At 41.1% G+C, this 16722-nt stretch overlaps 1 protein-coding gene across 1 annotated transcript in view; it reads right to left on the reverse strand.

Annotated features, from left to right (window-relative positions):
- The window catches only part of MTMR11 (myotubularin related protein 11), a 1184472-nt gene that overhangs the window by 133892 nt on the left and 1033858 nt on the right, over positions 1 to 16722 (reverse strand). Inside the window, exon 13 of the mRNA XM_044079897.1 lies at positions 4698 to 4870. Coding sequence (XP_043935832.1) covers positions 4698 to 4870 — 173 coding nt within the window. The remainder of the gene's footprint in view (positions 1 to 4697; positions 4871 to 16722) is intronic.

Here is a 16722-nt window from a genome sequence, read left to right on the forward strand (position 1 = left end):
TGGGGTGAATGAAGACCAGGAAGAAACACTTCACACTATTGTATTAATTAATTTGGATGCAACAATGGGTTACAGAGACAGCATAATGCCATAAAAGACAACCCACTAACTCCAATCTACCTTCAGTGACAGTGGCAGCCAGTTAGCACATGCATGCTCTCAGTAACAGTCCGAGTGGAAGCAGGGGTGTATGTAGGTACATGTGAAGTCAGAAGTTGTTGAACAGATAGCAGAAAGCCATGGTACTGGTAAAGTGTGGGCAACAACAACGGGAAATGAGTTAGATGTGTGGCAACCTAACTATTTTCTAGTTCACTGTGTTGTACTGATTTTTCTGAGTCAGAGGTATGCAGTCCTCAGGATTGGCAGTATGAGGGTTGTTCTCCACGTAGCACAGCTCTTAATCACCCCTGACGCAAGTGCAGGCAATCTGCCACAGCTGAGATTGCAGGCTGGCTGCCATGGAAAGGAAGACTGTGCCTTTGCAAGATGTGCAGAAACAGAAAGTAAGGTGAGCTAAGTCTCAGTATGGCCTGGCCAGCCCCAAAGTAAAATGGGGGGAGGATAAAACTACCAGACAGGACACCAGAGCAGCCTATCTTAAGGTACACTACTATAATAAAATAGCTGTAAACACTACCTAAAATGTCCCAGAGTAGAGGGCTCACTTCCTCCAAGAAGCTTCCCTGAGTCTTTACTCATTGTTGAGTGAGCAGGGTGCTGTACATTGTGACAGTAACAGTTGCAGCAGAATTCTTGTTTTAGGTGCCTTAGAAGGTTTTGCCTGAATTTTCAGTAATTTGTTTCCCCTTCTCAGACAAGAGGAAACAGTTCCAAGCTGCCAGGACCACTTTTTTGAAAGCTTTTCTCAACAGCAGCGTTGTTATATGGATGCCTTTCATACATTAGTTTTAAAGTTAAGGCCTGTGCTTTGGACATTCTTGTCACAGACAATCTTCTGTTTGGCAGTTCAGCCGACTTTTGTGCCCTCATTCTAGATGTCAGTTTCATTAACTTTGCCTGAGGCTCCAAGAAGGCCAGTGCTAGTCTTGCACCAGCATTCATCTGAACCTTGGTTAGTGAATGAGGGGCCCATACAAAATCTTCACTACTAGGAGCTTTCTTCATGTTTTCCCCACATTTGAAGAGCTCCATTTACAATTTTAATACTAAGATTTTTCTTCCAAGATCTTAACTTAAAATGCTCTTGAAGAATTTCATTTCTTAGTGGAAGGCTGTTGTCCATTTATTTCTTACTACAGTTAACACCTTACTTAAAAAATGAATTTCAGGGCATTTCTTATAATACCTTACGCAACAAAAATGGCTTTAATACTGCTTCTCTTACTTTGGAATTGCACTTACATTGCTAACCCACTTACATTGCAAGGCATATGTCAACAGCACACATTTCTTATACTACCTTTTTTCCCTTTCATGCTATTCTTTAACACTGCAAAGTAAAAAATATATTTCATCAGTGTTATAGTATCAATGTGCACTGCCACAGTGGTGCAGCAGGTTAGCATTGTCGCCTCATGGCAAGAGGCTCTCCGGTACGATTCTCGGATGGAGCGCCTTCTGTGTGGAGTCTGCATGTCCTCCCACTGGTCGAGTGACGTTTAAAGACATGCAGTTAGGTGTGTGAATGGGTGTGCCTTCTTTGAAGGCTGGGTGTCGGGCTGGCAACTTGGCACCGTAAAAATCTACTGCCAATCATAAACTGACCAGAGTTCCACTGTGGCAATCCCTAACTGGGAAAAGTCAAAAGACATTACTTTTTTTTTATAGTATCAATGTATTTTCCAGCTAAATGCTTTAATATTATCCTATATGCGCACAATAAATTTTTTACTAATATTTTGTAACTCTACTGTGTACAATCCATATGGGAAATATTTTATTTCACAGTGCATCTCCTGGGTCAGAAGAGTGAGGGGTCAGCTTTTCTAGCCTACCTAACTGGTTATCAAATGAAATAAATATTTTAAGTAAAAGGAATGGCAGTTGGTTCGGTGAAGCCAGAGACCAACAAAAGTACTGAAAGAAAAACAAAAGACTAGTTCAGCCAGCCAGAAACAGACTGTAAGAACCACTGTATCTGAAGTACAACAGCCATTCCCTACATTCACTGGGCTGCCAGCCATGCCTCCATAACTGAAAACCAGTACAACTTGAGCTTCTCCACATCCAGTCTGAAGGTATACTGGATTGCAAGAAGAGGTATGCATTGGAGCAGAGTACTGCAGTTGTTGGAAGAGAAGTGTTCCATCTACCCTGAGCCCGACATCCTTGTGCTGCACATTGGAGGGAATGATGTCATCAGTCAACCACTCGGAAGGCTGCGGTTTCAAATCAGAGCTCTTTTTGAACACCTGCAGTCGTGGTGACCACATTGTCATTTTGTGTGGTCTGACATAATTCCTCGACATATGTGGAAAACAGCAAACTGTCAATGGGCAGTGCACAAGGCCAGATGTTTACAGAATGGGTTCATGCATGGCTTGATACACAGGGTCGGTGGATCTACAATCTGTCCTGACAGCATCACCACAAAAGATGTTCACCTGTTCAGAAGGGATGGCGTTCACCTAACTGAGGAAGGCACTGCCTTGTTCTTGACTGACCTCCACAATGGCGTGAGGAGAGCTATGCAGGATTGGCAATATGCAACTTATGAGAAGAGTGGAAAACACCCATGACCAAGTAGGGACCAGTATGCTAAGTAAAACTCTATTACGAAATGTGTTGTGTAAAATATATTTTTATGAGTTTGGCAAATAACTGTGGTAAGAAGCTGGTGAAGATGCTGAGAAAGAACAACTGTTTCAGGAGAGTGCTAGCATGTACAATCGAATATGTATTGCATGTGTATATGTATAGTATTGATAGTTCCAACATGTAAAAGAATTGTGCCTGTATGTTGTACACATGTGCAGATATCAATGTTTGTTTCGGACTTAGATTATGGAAATTATGATTTTTTTTCATATTTTGGTAAATAACTTTGCAAGGGAGCATCTGAATGTGCCAAGTAACACCTCATTTTGAAGACAGTATTACTGGTTCCAACATGGTAAAAGAATTGTGCCACTATGTTGTACACATGTGCAGATATCAAAGTTTGTTTCGGACTTAGGTTATGGAAATTATAATTTTTTTTCATATTTTGGTAAATAACTTTGCAAGGGAGCATCTGAATGTGTTAAGTAATACCTCATTTTGAAGAGGGTACTGATGGTTCTAACATGGTAAAGGAATGGTGCCTGTATGTTGTACTCATGTGCAGATATCAAAGTTTGTTTTGGACTTAGGTTATGGAAATTATGATTTATTTCATATTTTTGGTAAATAACTTTGCAAGGGAGCATCTGACTGTGCTAAGTAATACCTCATTTTGAAAACAGTATTGATAATTCTAACATGGGGAAACAAATGGTGTCTGTATGTTGTACTCATATGCAGATATCAAAGTTTGTTTCGGACATGGGTTATGAAAATTATGATTTTTTTTTTCATATTTTGGTAAATAACTTCACAAGGGAGCATCTGAATGTGCCAAGTAATACCTCATTGTGAAGACAGTATTGATAGTTCTAACATGGGAAAAAGAATAGTGCCTGTCTGTTGTACTCGTGCAGATATCAATGTTTGTTTCGGACTTAGGTTATGGAAATTATGATTTTTTTTCATATTTTGGTAGATAACTTTGCAAGGGAGCATCTGCATGTGCCAAGTAATACCTCATTTTGAAGACAGTATTGCTGGTTCCAACATGGTAAAATAATTGTGCCTGTATGTTGGACACGTGCAGATATCAAGTTTGTTTGGAATTAAGTTATGGAAATTATGATTTTTTTTCATATTTTGGTAAATAACTTTGCAAGGGAGCATGTCAGTGTGCCAAGTAATACCTCATTTTGAAGACAGTGTTACTCCTTACAACATTGTAAAAGAACTGTGTCTGTGCACTCTACACATGTACAGATATCACAGTTTGTTTAGTCTTGTACGATTATGAAAATTATACATTTACAATACTTTTCATTATTATGCCCACATCTTTGCAAGAGAACATGGTGATCACTCAAATGATGCATCATTTTGAAGCTGACATTCAGATGCACAACTTCTACACTGATATGCAGGCTCTGTATGTTACAGGTGATGAGATATTACGCTTTGTTTATTTATCAGTTATGAAAAATAATATATTAATCATATTTCTGTGAATATCTCAAGAAAGGAACATCACACAGTAATGGTTAAGGTATCATTTTAAAGCTGACATTCATACTAACCCATTACATTCAAATTGTATGGGTCTGCATGGTACATTGACCAAAATATTATGCTTTGTTTTTCCAAAAAGATAAAAAAAATGCACAATATCAGCATTCCTTGCCAAATATTTAATAATGACGGATATACACTATCAACATTTACACTGTTGGAAAGGTCAGTGTCTGCTGAACAACTTTCACGTTTACATTTCTAGTCTAGCTCTTATATAGTTAAAGAGTTATGAACATTTGTTTTCTGTATGGAATTACAAATGGATTTTCTGAAAATAAGCTCAGGCTGCACTGTTGTTCCTATGGTGGAATTAAGCAGGCAGCTTTTCCTGAGCTGCTCCGGAGTGAATGAGTTAAGACTATGAAGGACTATCAAAAAATATTTTGCAGCCCTGTACTTACTTCCTCCTTGTCCTTGTCACGTGCAAAATTTAATCTCTGGCGGAACTGATGGCCTGCTACCACCCATTCCTTTTGGATAAGGCTCTGAAAACCTCGGATTGTGCGAAAGTGTGGCTCGGACATGACTTGCACAACTGATGCCACTAGGCAGTTTAAGTCACGATCTTCTGGCTCTGAAATTGGAATGAAAATAAATGCTATTAGTCTCATTGTAAGGGGGGGGGGGTAAACCAGCAGAATTTTCAGACTACTGACACATTGGGTGCTTCCTATATCAAATAATAAAACCACACAAGGTGCACTACACTAATGCAGTCTCACTCCTTCCAAGCTGCTAAAGCTTTAGGTCATGGCTACTGTTTCTGGAATAAAGGATAACAGGAACTTTACAAAGATGATTAAGGCTATGACCTGTTAATAAGCATCATCCTGTAGCCCTGGATTTGAGTCCCCCCCAGTCTCCATTTGCCTGCTGTATGACTCCATGAAAGTCAATTAAACATCGAGTGCTCACATTGAAATGAGCCAATTGCACCTAGTAGGTTTACTCAATTAACAAAGTACATTAAGAACAATAAAATAATACAAGATGAAAAACATTTAGCTACAATGCATGGGAACTGAATTCTCTGCAGTCACAACTACACCATTAGGTCATACATGTTCTGGGTTCTACACACAAACATAAGATCCAGACGTGCTGTTTAAACAGTATTAAAAACTCTCTGCTCTTCTATTTTATTCTCTTACATGCCCACAACAGTGAACCCAAGTGGTTACATTTCAACAGTGGTGGATAAATCCTGCATGAACCAGAGGCTGTACAGCAATTATTATTACTGCACACAAGTTATTTACACTAAAAAAAACTTTCTTATTTTTTTTTTTTAATAACTCCACTGCATAATAAATCTCTTCTGCCTAACCAGATGTTTCCATAGACTGCAGAAAGTAGAGACCCTGGATGCAGAGCTTATGCACACACATTCCTATGTGGTAGCACATATGCAGTACATCCTACATATGGAGTTTGTGACACTGATGCTGTAACATTATGGTTTTGGCAGTTTCGGTGCTTTTTTAAATTAAGGAATGGTTTACATTAGGAATATTTCAATTCAATCAGTTTATATGTTATTTGGGACAGTGAAGCTTAACACTGTAGAAAAGACTCTATTTGTTGACAATTTTTAGAAAAGGTTTTTAATTTACACTCCATTTGTTGAGTTTGTAAGGGTACATATGTTGAAAACTGACTAAAAATATTAAAAAATAATAGTTTGCCAGATGTCACAAGAGCATTTATTATACAGCCTCATGGGGGATGGGGAACAGCAGCCAGTCAAAATTTAAAATCCAGTCTGTGCCTGACAGGAACAGAATAAGTCATTTTAAGAAAAAAAAGGGTAAAGACTGTAACACACTTGCAAATACTGCAGCAGCCAAACTGAGGCCAAGAGGTTCATAATCTACATTCCCTCCCGACTCACAGTAGTGGTCAGTCTGAACTCCCTGATATCCACTTCAGCCCCAGCACTAGCTCTATTAGGAACTGGAGCTGCACAAAGTATGAACTAGCACACTACCAGTATACGTGTGAAGCATCTTGAATGTGCAAAGCAGTGCACAATGGTTTATTTATAAGATATATGGCTAAATGCATGCTACTGACACACAAGTTGAGCAAGTCTTCTAAAAAATGCTCAGGGCACAAGCAAAATAGGCAGAAATTCAGAAAATGTACTACGTATAAACATTGTAGCAGGGGGAATGACAACATGACAATAAAAGTAATGATAGGACATACCTAATATGATAAGCCTATTTATTTGTTGATTTTTGTTTAATAAACAAAGATGGTGTATGGCTTGAGAGCATGAAACGAAAGTTATGCACTTACCATAAAGTTAGATCTATGCTGCTTCATTTCCATCCAGTTCAACATATGGGTTGCCAGAACTAATTGGATCCAAACTGGGCGCTTTGTACCAGAGCTTTGGATCCAAGACAATGACTCCTCCCCTACCCACAATTCCCTCTGTCTGCTTTACATTGGATCAAGTTTGCTGACTATTCTAATTATACTGACCAAAAATCTTGGTACTAAAAGAAAAGTTATTATGAGTGCAATAACTTAAAGGATCTACGCTTGGAAGGGTGATTTGGGAAAAAGCACACAGGGTCTAGATCTAGGTCGGGGTCTGTCCGAGCTCCAAAAAGACTAAGTGGCAATTTGGAATTGGGTAGGAGGAAGGGATGTTGAACTGGACAAAAATGAGACAACATGGATCTAATGTTATGGTAAGTACATACCTTTTGTATCTGATGATGTCTGTTTTCATCCAAATCACCTTTACTAGATTAATTTGGAAAAAAATACGGGTACGTCAATGAACTGATTTAGATTAGCTGCAGATTAAAATTTTGGAAGAAAAAGTAGGGTTCATTCTCAATGATGCTCTGTCTCTGTAGATGTTGAGAAGGGTGGCTTTCATGAGTGCTTTTAATTCTGACGCTCGTCTAGAATAGGTAATGGCAATCAGGAAGATGGTCTTCCAAGAAAGAAACTTCAATTCAGCTGATGCAGCAGTATCAAAGGCTTCTTCAAAGACTGAAGTAATTATGTGATATCCCAAGGAGGAACTAGTTACTGTATGGGAGGTCTCAACAAAAAAATTCTTTTGAGGAAAAGTTTTGACGTCTTAAGAGAAGCAATGGATGAGTCATTATGACCTATGTAAAAGTTTGAAATGGCAGCCATCTGTACTTTGATAGTAGAATAACTAGAACCATGGAGAAAAAGCTCTGAAAGAAATTCCAGTATTGATGGAAGAAAAAATGGATCTAATCTTTTTAAGAAGCCCAAATAGAAAATCTTTTCCATTTGGTCTTGCAAGTCCTTTTGTTTGATTTGAGAATCCTTTTGGTATCTCTGAAGATAGTTAAAACTGAAGAAACTATGCAGTTAATTTTAGGGTCCACAGATCTGGTAGAGGCATCTCGGATGGGTGACTCAAATATCTGGGATGGGATCCAGAATCCAGGGAGGGTGCAGCAAATGAGGCCAAAGGAAGGGGAACCAGACTTGCCAGGACCAGAATTGGGCAATGCGGATCACCTTAGTCTTACACCTTATGGCTTTTTGCATGAAGTTTGTCAAGAGAAGTATTGGTGAAAAAACACAGAGGAGACAGGGGGCCAAATATGAAGTACAGCATCTCTCGGTGACTGTCCCTGCAGATGGATGAGGGCAAAGCAACTGCTGCACTTGTTGTTTAGGTAGAAGGCAGAGAGTTTGCAGCAAGGTAGACCCAAACAGCTGAAAAGCTTTGTCACTTTCTGTTTGAGAGAACCCCTTGTAAGGTAATAGGATACACCTGTTCAACTTGTCTGCTAGTATACTCAATGTCCTAGGAATGCATGCTGCTACCAGAAAATTATGGGAAGACCGCCCACTGCCAGATTTGCACGGCCTCTTGGCAAAGAGGATACGAGTGTGTTTCCCCTTGTTTGTTGATGCATCATACTACTGATAATGTTTGTCTGGATGGAAGTCACATCCTTGGGTAGGTAGTCCTGGAAAGCCTGCAATGTTAGAACTGCTTTCATATCCATGATACTGATGCGAAGTTTGGCCTCCACAGGTGACCAAATCTCTTGGACCATCTTCCCTTCAAAATGCATCCCCAGAAGCGATGTGTCCATGTTTACTGTGGCCTGGAGAACATGTGGGCAGAAAAGCCTCCCTACTGCCACTGATGTAGAAGTTATCCACCAACTTATACGGCTTCTGCATATTTGGATGAGAAAAATTCTAGTGTGGAGACTCTGTGACCAGTGGACCAACAGCATCAATTATAACAGTTTTGTGTGTTATCTTGATAGTGGTACTAATGTGATGGTAGAGGCCATCAGACCTAACAAACAAAAAATCAACTTTGCTTGTGGATGGGGATGATGAAGTAACTGAGAAGCCATCAGCTGTAATAACAGATTCTTGTCAGCGGGAGTTTGGCAATTTGCTGACTTGTGTTGAACTAACACTCAATAATTTCTGTGTGTTTCACTGGGGGGGGGGGGGGGGGGGGCAGTCTGCTCTTCATATGACCAATTGTTATTCTTAACTGACCTGCAAGACACAGCAAAAGTGCTTGGTGGTGTAGCACTAGAGCCCTGGAGATAGCAGTTAGGAGCCAGTTGTCTAGATATGGGACCACTTTGATCCCTTGCAGTCACTGGTGAGCTGCCACCATTACCATAATCTTAGTGAACATCTGCACGGGGGGGAGGGGGGCTGTGGTGAGACCGAACAGCAGTGCTCTGAAATGATAATGACAAACTCTCAGAAAAAAATGGAGAAATCTCCTGGATTGCCTTTGAATCTTGATGTGGCAGTAGGCATCTTAAGAGATCTATGGAGCACATCCAATTATCCTTGCTCAAAAAGAGGTTATATGGACTGAACCATGACCATTTGGAATTTTGCCCGTCTGACAAATTAAGGTGGTTGAGGGTCCAATATTGGCCTTAGGTCCCCTGTTTTCTTCGGATCTAAAAAGAACCTGGAATAGACTCCAGATTCTAACTGTTCGGGGGGCAGGGGGGGATCTGCTGGATAATTTTGTCTAAAATTTTTGAAATTTCTGTTGTTGTGCATTCCAACTGATTGGGTGGAGTACAGGGAATTTTTAATTTTTTCTTTGAGTGATACAAAACTGGAAGTTATGATTTGCCAGGCTTGAGGTGCAATGTTAAACCACCCCTGAGTGCCTCCAGAATGCAGCAGCAGGTAATTCTTCAGGGATACTGGTAGGGTTTTCTCAGTGAAAAGACCACAAAAACCCTGATTCTGTGGTTCGAGGTCAATTCAAGTTGCCTCCTCCTCTAACTCAGGGAAATCCATCACCAAGAGTGTTGTAGTGAAAACCCTGTGATTTCCTGAACCACACTTTTTACCACCCCCTTGACTCCTGAAATAGGATCTTTGTGGAATGGAGAAATGGACTCCTATGGCAGAGATGGTCTTGCCATCTTGTTCACTCCTGGTAAGTCTCTCTTTTTAACCTTGTGTCCAAAAAGTGCAGAACCATCAAAAGGGGCATTAATAAAGGACACCTCAAAGCTTTCCGCAAAGTCACAGAGCTGCATCCAGGCATATTGATGCATATCTACAATTTGATGGGTTGAAAGTGGATAAGGCTGTTTCATTTTTGGATGTTCTGTTAGATGGGACTGAAGAAAATAAAATAAGGACAATGGTACATAGGAAATTCGAGGATGGAACTCGGGGTCAAAGTTGCCATCCCCCACACACTTTACAAGCTTTTGATTATGAAGGTTTTGAACAAGAAGTAGAGAAAATAATTTGTTTATTTAAAGGGGATATAATGAAGAGGTTTTAAATAAATGTTGGTATATTTTTAAGCACGAAAGTATGACTACTGAAAGGAATTAGTAGTGCACAGGTTGGTGGGGTAAAAGCGGTACAGAGGGAGATAAAAAAGATGTATTTTGTTACTATGTATAATACATTTTGTTTACAGTTGGTAGAGTTAGTGAAATTCTATTAGGGCTATTTAATGACCCTCAACAATTTTTTCGAGATGGTTATGTACAATTCCTGGGATTTCCTACAAGACAGGAAGAAATATTAAAGATATTTTGGTCTATAGTAAGTTTATTGTCCCTTCTGTTAGCTCCCTCATCGGAAATAGTAAAATTGGTAACTACACACTCTGGGGGTTGTTCTGGATGTGAATATGTGGTTAGATGTTTTCCAAGAATTAATGGTAAAAGGTTTTCAGTACAAGGAAAACATGGATGCAAGACTAGGGGTATTATATATGTGCTTAGGTGTCCCTGCAATATGTTTATGTAGGAGAAAGCAAAAGAACATTTAAAGTTAGACTTTTAGAACATGTAAGGGACATTATTAAGGGCAAAAAGGAAACCCTGTAGCAGAACATTTTAACACTTTTCATAATGGAGAAGTTGGGGGTTTACAGGGAATGATTTTAGAAAATAATTAATATTGTTCAATATGAGAGTGTCTTTATTAAAAATAAAATTATTGCACAAAGAATCTTTGTATATATTAAAATTTGCTATGTTGGTTCCAAATTGATTAAATCTTGAGTCTAACTGGAGGTTTGTTATTTAATTATATGTAATTAAGTATAAATTATTTAATAGGGAAGAGTATTTAAGGCAGGTGTTTTTTTAATGTTTTACTCCTTGAAGGCTTTTTCAGCTGAAGCATTAAGAGACAACAAAGCAGTCTGCTGTGGATTACTGGCTTGGTTGTTTTTTGTTTTGCTATATAGTGTTGCTGTGTTGTGGAAGGGACCACAAAAACCCGGATTCTGTGGCCCACCTCTGGGATGAGGTCCATTCGAGTTGCCTCCTCCTCTACCTTAGGAAGGCCTATCTAAGGGAGTGTCATGATGAAAAACCTGTGTTTTCCTGAACCACATTTTTTCCTGGAATAGGATCTTTCTAGAATGGAGAAATGGACTCCTATGGCAGAACACGTCTTGCCATCTTATTCACCCCTGCTAAGTCTCTCTCTTACCTTCAGTCCAAAAAGTGCATAGCCATCAAAAGTGGCATTAATAAAGGACATCTTGAAGCTTTCTGAAAAATCACAGTGCTGCATCCAGGCATATTGATGGATGGTAATGCCTGTACCAGCTGCTCTTGTTGTGCCATCTGCTGCATTTGATAGCAATTGCATGGCAAAATTAGATGTAGATTGTATGGTAGACATTTGGGGGGTCCACTGTCTTTTGGACGTCCTATGGCAAGTTACCCACAAGAGACTTTGATACCTCTTTGATCAAGTCCCTTTGTAAAGGAGTTAAATGACCAAGGCAATTCAGAGCCTTATGTGCAAAAGTCACAGAAGTGCAAGTCTATTTCCCTAGCCTGTCCAATGCCCTGGAGTCTATGTTAGGAGACTGGACAGAAGAAGTTCTCTGGATAGTTCTTCCTTTGGGGATTGGCACTGTAGCATCAGGGTCCTTGCAAGCCCTTTGTGCTATGAGGTCTTTAAAGTATCAGGAAGGAAGACCACCAGGGTGCAGATGAGGCAGACCCAAAGGCTACAAGGAACATGGACTCATCCAATGAGAGTTTCAGGTGACCACTGCTCCTTCTACTTCATCAATTCTAGGATGTCCTATGTTCCGGGGGGGATCCTTCTCCCTCATCCAAATCTGTGTCTTCAGTGACAGACTTAGGTGAGGAGTCTAAGTGCTTCCGTTTGCACATCTGTTTTCTCAGAACATGCATTTGGGGTTTTGATGGAGACAAACTGGAAACAGATGAGGAGCTCAACTGTTGAGCTGTGCTCAAAGCATATGGGTGCTGACTGTCCCTGTCAACTCAAATGAGAGGAATGAGGCACAGGATCCAGTAGGTGTTGGGATGGATCTGAATTCTGCACACACACCTCTTTTCTTGGACCATCTAAGGCCTTTTCCACACCCATGAAAGCAGAATCTGTCACTGGAACCAAGGAAATACTTCCTCTGTCAACTAACTTGGAAAGTTTCCATGTTCCAAGAGATACTGGCTCTGAGGAGGACCTCTGACTCAAGCTGTCAAGTGCCAAAGCATCGAGGGGGAGAAACAGCTCCAAGAACATCATGGTTGACTCGAATGTCAGTGCTCCGCCACCAATGCTTTGGCTTTGGGACTCGTCTCAACCTGATAAGATCAGAGTCGACAGAGTACGGAAAGTAGTCAAAGCTAAAGTCTCTTGGACTGTTGGATCCAACCAAAGTGCACCTGAAAGTTTAGGAGCCATAAGAACCGGATCTGAGCAGTGGACGAGTACAGGAGCAAAATGTGATGGGTCAATGGACCAGTTCCCAGTCTGTCTGAATAGCAACAGTCCCAACTGGAAGAGCTTCTTGGAAGGCCTGCTACAGTAGGAGTACAGCTCTCATCTGCAGGACATTGATATGCATGTCGGCCTCTTCAGGGGGGGGGGGGGGGGTCCATGTACCTTGGACTGCCTCCACCCGATCTGACAGGAGTCCATAATCATTGTGGCCTTGGGCTAAGGAAGAACAAAGGGGCAGCCTTTTTTGTATCTGATGGGAATGGATCCACCGAAAATAATTTTTGCAAGCTTGCATTATTTTGACCTGACTGACTAATTGGTTGACTAAGAACAGACCACTTGGTTGTTTGTGTACATTGAAGGATTCCCATATGGGACCCTGCCAGTGGTACAACAGTGATTGACACTGACAGATCCCAATGCTTGGAGTATCAGATGAGCAGAAAGTGAATGGCCTTGACTGATCTTTTTTGAGCTGAGATTGACTTGTTTGAATCTGGGACAGGAGAAGAAAGGCTATGAGTGAATGTATTGAAAAGAGCAATGATAAATTCTAAACTCTGAATTGGTTCAAGTTGAGATTTATTGTAATTGATAGATATTCCCAGATAACAGCACAACTGCTGTAAGTAGTCCTGAGCTTGGATTAGATGATGACTGGTCAGAGTGGTTAAGAGCCAGTCGTCTAAATATGGAAATACCCAGAATTCCTGCAGTCTTAAGTGAGCTGCAACATCTGCCAAACACACTGGGGGCTGTGGTAAGACCAAAGGGCAGCACTCTGAATTGGTAATGACCATCTCCCAGCCAGAAGCATACATATCTCCTGGATCATCTGTTCATTTTATGTGACAGTACACATCCTGAAGATCTATCGAGCATATACAGTCAGCCTTGTGCAGAAATAGCAGAATGGACTGAATTGTGACCACCTGGAGCATTGTATGCTGAACCAATAGGTTTAATTTACTGAGATCCAAAACTGGTCTCCATTCTCCTGTCTTCTTTGGCACTAAAGAATCTTGAATAAGTTCCAGACTCTCTCTGGTCTGGGGGGACCTCTTGGATGACTCTTTTCTAGCAGCTTGTTTATTTCTAGTGCTGCTGCTTCCCTCTGACTGGGTGGGACATCAGGAATCTTCTTTGAAACCAATGGGGGTGGATGGGAAAATGATATTATATAACGTCTGGATATTATCCTCTGCACCCATGAATCTTTTGTGATTTCTAACCAGTCTCTCTGGTGTAGGGACAGATGACCACTTACTACCTCCAGAGTTGGACAGCTGGGCCTCCTTTCAGGCAAACTGACAAGATCTGTCGCAAAAAGAATCTTTAGATCCTTGGTTATCTGGACAACCTCTGCTGCAGGGATGGCATCTTCCATTTGAATGCCCCCTCTGCACCCATGCGAACTGTCTCCATGTGCATCGTGGAAGGGACCGTGGGATTTCTTGAAGCATATTTTTTGTCCACTTCGTTGGTTCCTAGAAAAGGACCATTGAGGGGTTGAAAAATGTACCCCCATGGCAAACGCTCTCACCTAAAGAGCATATCTTTAAATTTGGGGCCAATTAATGAGGTTCTATCAAAGGAAGCACAGACAAAAGATGATTTGAAGAGTTCTGCAAAGTCACATAATTGCATCCAGACATGTCTCCTGATGGTACTGCCAGAATCTGCCAACTGTGAGGTACCTTCAGCTGCATGGGAGATAACCTCATGGATGAATTCAAAACAGACTGGAGGGTAGCCAACTGTGAGGCAACAGTACTCTGAACCTCTGAAGATATGGTCCCAGAGAAGGATTTTGAAAGTTTATTAATCAAATTTCTCTGGAGTCTCATAAAATGTGCCAAATAATTCAATGACCTAAGGGCAAAGGTCGCTGAAGTATAGACACGGTTCTCAAATATGTCCAGTGTCCTAGACTCACTGTTAAGGGGGTGGACAAAGGAACTTTGTTATGCCAATTCCTTTTTAGTGGCCACACTACGACCATGGCATGAATGGGTACTCCTTTACTCCAGTGTGGTCTATCCTTAGGTGGTGCCAGGATCCTATCTGGTCTCTTGGGGATCGTGTCTGTTGTGTCAGGCTCCTTACACTCCCATCGAGAAACAACATCAAAGAGTTCATTGACTGGCAGAGTCACCCAGAAGGTAGATGGGCTAGCACCAAAGGCCTTCAGGAACACTGATTCCTCTTGGAAAGGGTTATCGAGAGACGAAAACACCTCTTTGCTTTAGCAGTTCTAAGCTGTCTCCAAATGAGACAGCACTGGGTGGTGATCTGGAGGGCCCTTCACCTTCATCAAAGTCTGTGTCCTCTGTGATAGACTCTCCACAAGAGTCTTATTTGCCTCCTTTTGCACTTCCTCTTCTGAGGAACCTCCTCTGTAGGATGCTCCTGGGATGTATCAGAAGAGAACTATACCCTGCTGGGTAGTCTGGAGATTCAGGCTGGCTTTCCCAGTGGAACAGATAACTGATGCTCTGGACAGAGAAAAGAATGAGACTGGGAAGTCAGAGCAGAGGAGGGTAAGACAAAACTGAACTCTGGGAACGGAGAAGATCCTCTCCAGTACCTCGAAGACAGAATGCCTGGGAGAAAGAGAAAGCAACAGATCATCGGATCCCCCCTCCCCACAGGCAAACTACTCAAAGTGGGAGTCGGAGCCACTCTATCTAGTGGCAAAGCTCTGAGGGGTAGTGACAGCTCCGACAACTTCAGAGTCAAATCCACCACCCCGGAGCTAGCAGCCATGTTACAGCTCAGAGCTTCAAAGCTTCTGGCTTTGAAGTGCTTGACGCCAGATGACTCAAAGACACCACTGGAGAGGAAGATGCTAACATCTTCAGATCTGATGCAGACAACTCCAGGACTTTCAGATCTGATGGCTCCGAAACCAGAGGATGGAAAGCTGGCTAAATGAAAATCAGCTTGTCCTGAATCCTGAAAAAAACAAAACTCTTTCTCTTTCTTCCCAAGGCCAGTGATCACCTTTAGCTCTCCTTCTCCATCTCATCACTAAATAAAATCATCATTAATGTTGAAACTCACACTAAATTACTAGGGATGACAACTGACTACTGGCTAAAATTCGACTTACACAACCAACTATCAATTAAGAAATCTAATCAAAAACTTGGCTTTCTATATCGCAATAAAAATTCCTTTCCTCTAACTCCAGATTCTCCCTGGCCCAAGCCTATCTACTTCTTGCCTCCTCTATGGAGCCCCAGTTCTTGCCAACCGTCAATTCTGCCTGCTCCCCACACTCAAACAAACTTACAATAAAATTGCAAAATTCACTGCTAACTTACCTAACCCTATCCACCAATGCCTTGTTCTCAATAAATTTACACTGGCTTGAACTTCATCATCATCTCAAATTATCCCAACTCCATACAATTGACTTCCTTCTCAATAAACCCATTGCCTGTCCTTCTTTATCCAATCTAGTCACTTACCATACCCCATCCCATCCCTTACGCAGTACTGAAAAACTCCCCCTTCAAATTTATAGGTTCAAAATGCTCCATTTCAAAATTTGGAACAACCTCCCTACCAATCTGCATAGCACTACACAAACTAACAGCTTCAGAAAAGAACTTGCACTTTCTCCAGAAAATTTGGTTATGCCCCTGCCAGGATCCTACTTAATTCGAATTCCAAACATCTGTCTCTCCCACTTTTAAGCTGTAAGTCGCTTCCTCTGCCCTACCTAGCATACTGCGATTTTGTCTTTATTTTGTTTCATTTGAAAATCCTACTTCTGTAAAACTACATTTATTATTTTTGTGCATTCTCTCTAATGGTCTACTGCCAAACTGTACTTTGATTTTGTTACTTTTTGTTAAATTTATTACTGTAAAACTGTAATTATTTTCATCGGAGCTTCTCTCCTGAAAATGAGCCTGTGCCCAGCTAGACCAACCTGGTTAACAAATGTGAAATAAATAAATAAATAAAGGTGGTGTAGTGAGGTCTCCAGACCCAATGGGGTCAGAGCCGGAAGGACTCCCATCTGTATCTGTGTCCAGAGAAACTTCCTCATCATCCTGTCCATGTCTGCTTCAGACAAGCTCCTGAAAGACCAAGTAGATGAGGCTGTAGAGGAAGGTCTGGAGTGATGTTGTTTTAGAAGCCAAAAAGGGTGATAGGAGCCAAGAGGTG

Source organism: Protopterus annectens, chromosome 8.part0 (genome assembly GCF_019279795.1).
Source record: "Protopterus annectens isolate FY-2018-M chromosome 8.part0, PAN1.0, whole genome shotgun sequence".
Lineage (NCBI taxonomy): Eukaryota > Metazoa > Chordata > Ceratodontiformes > Protopteridae > Protopterus > Protopterus annectens.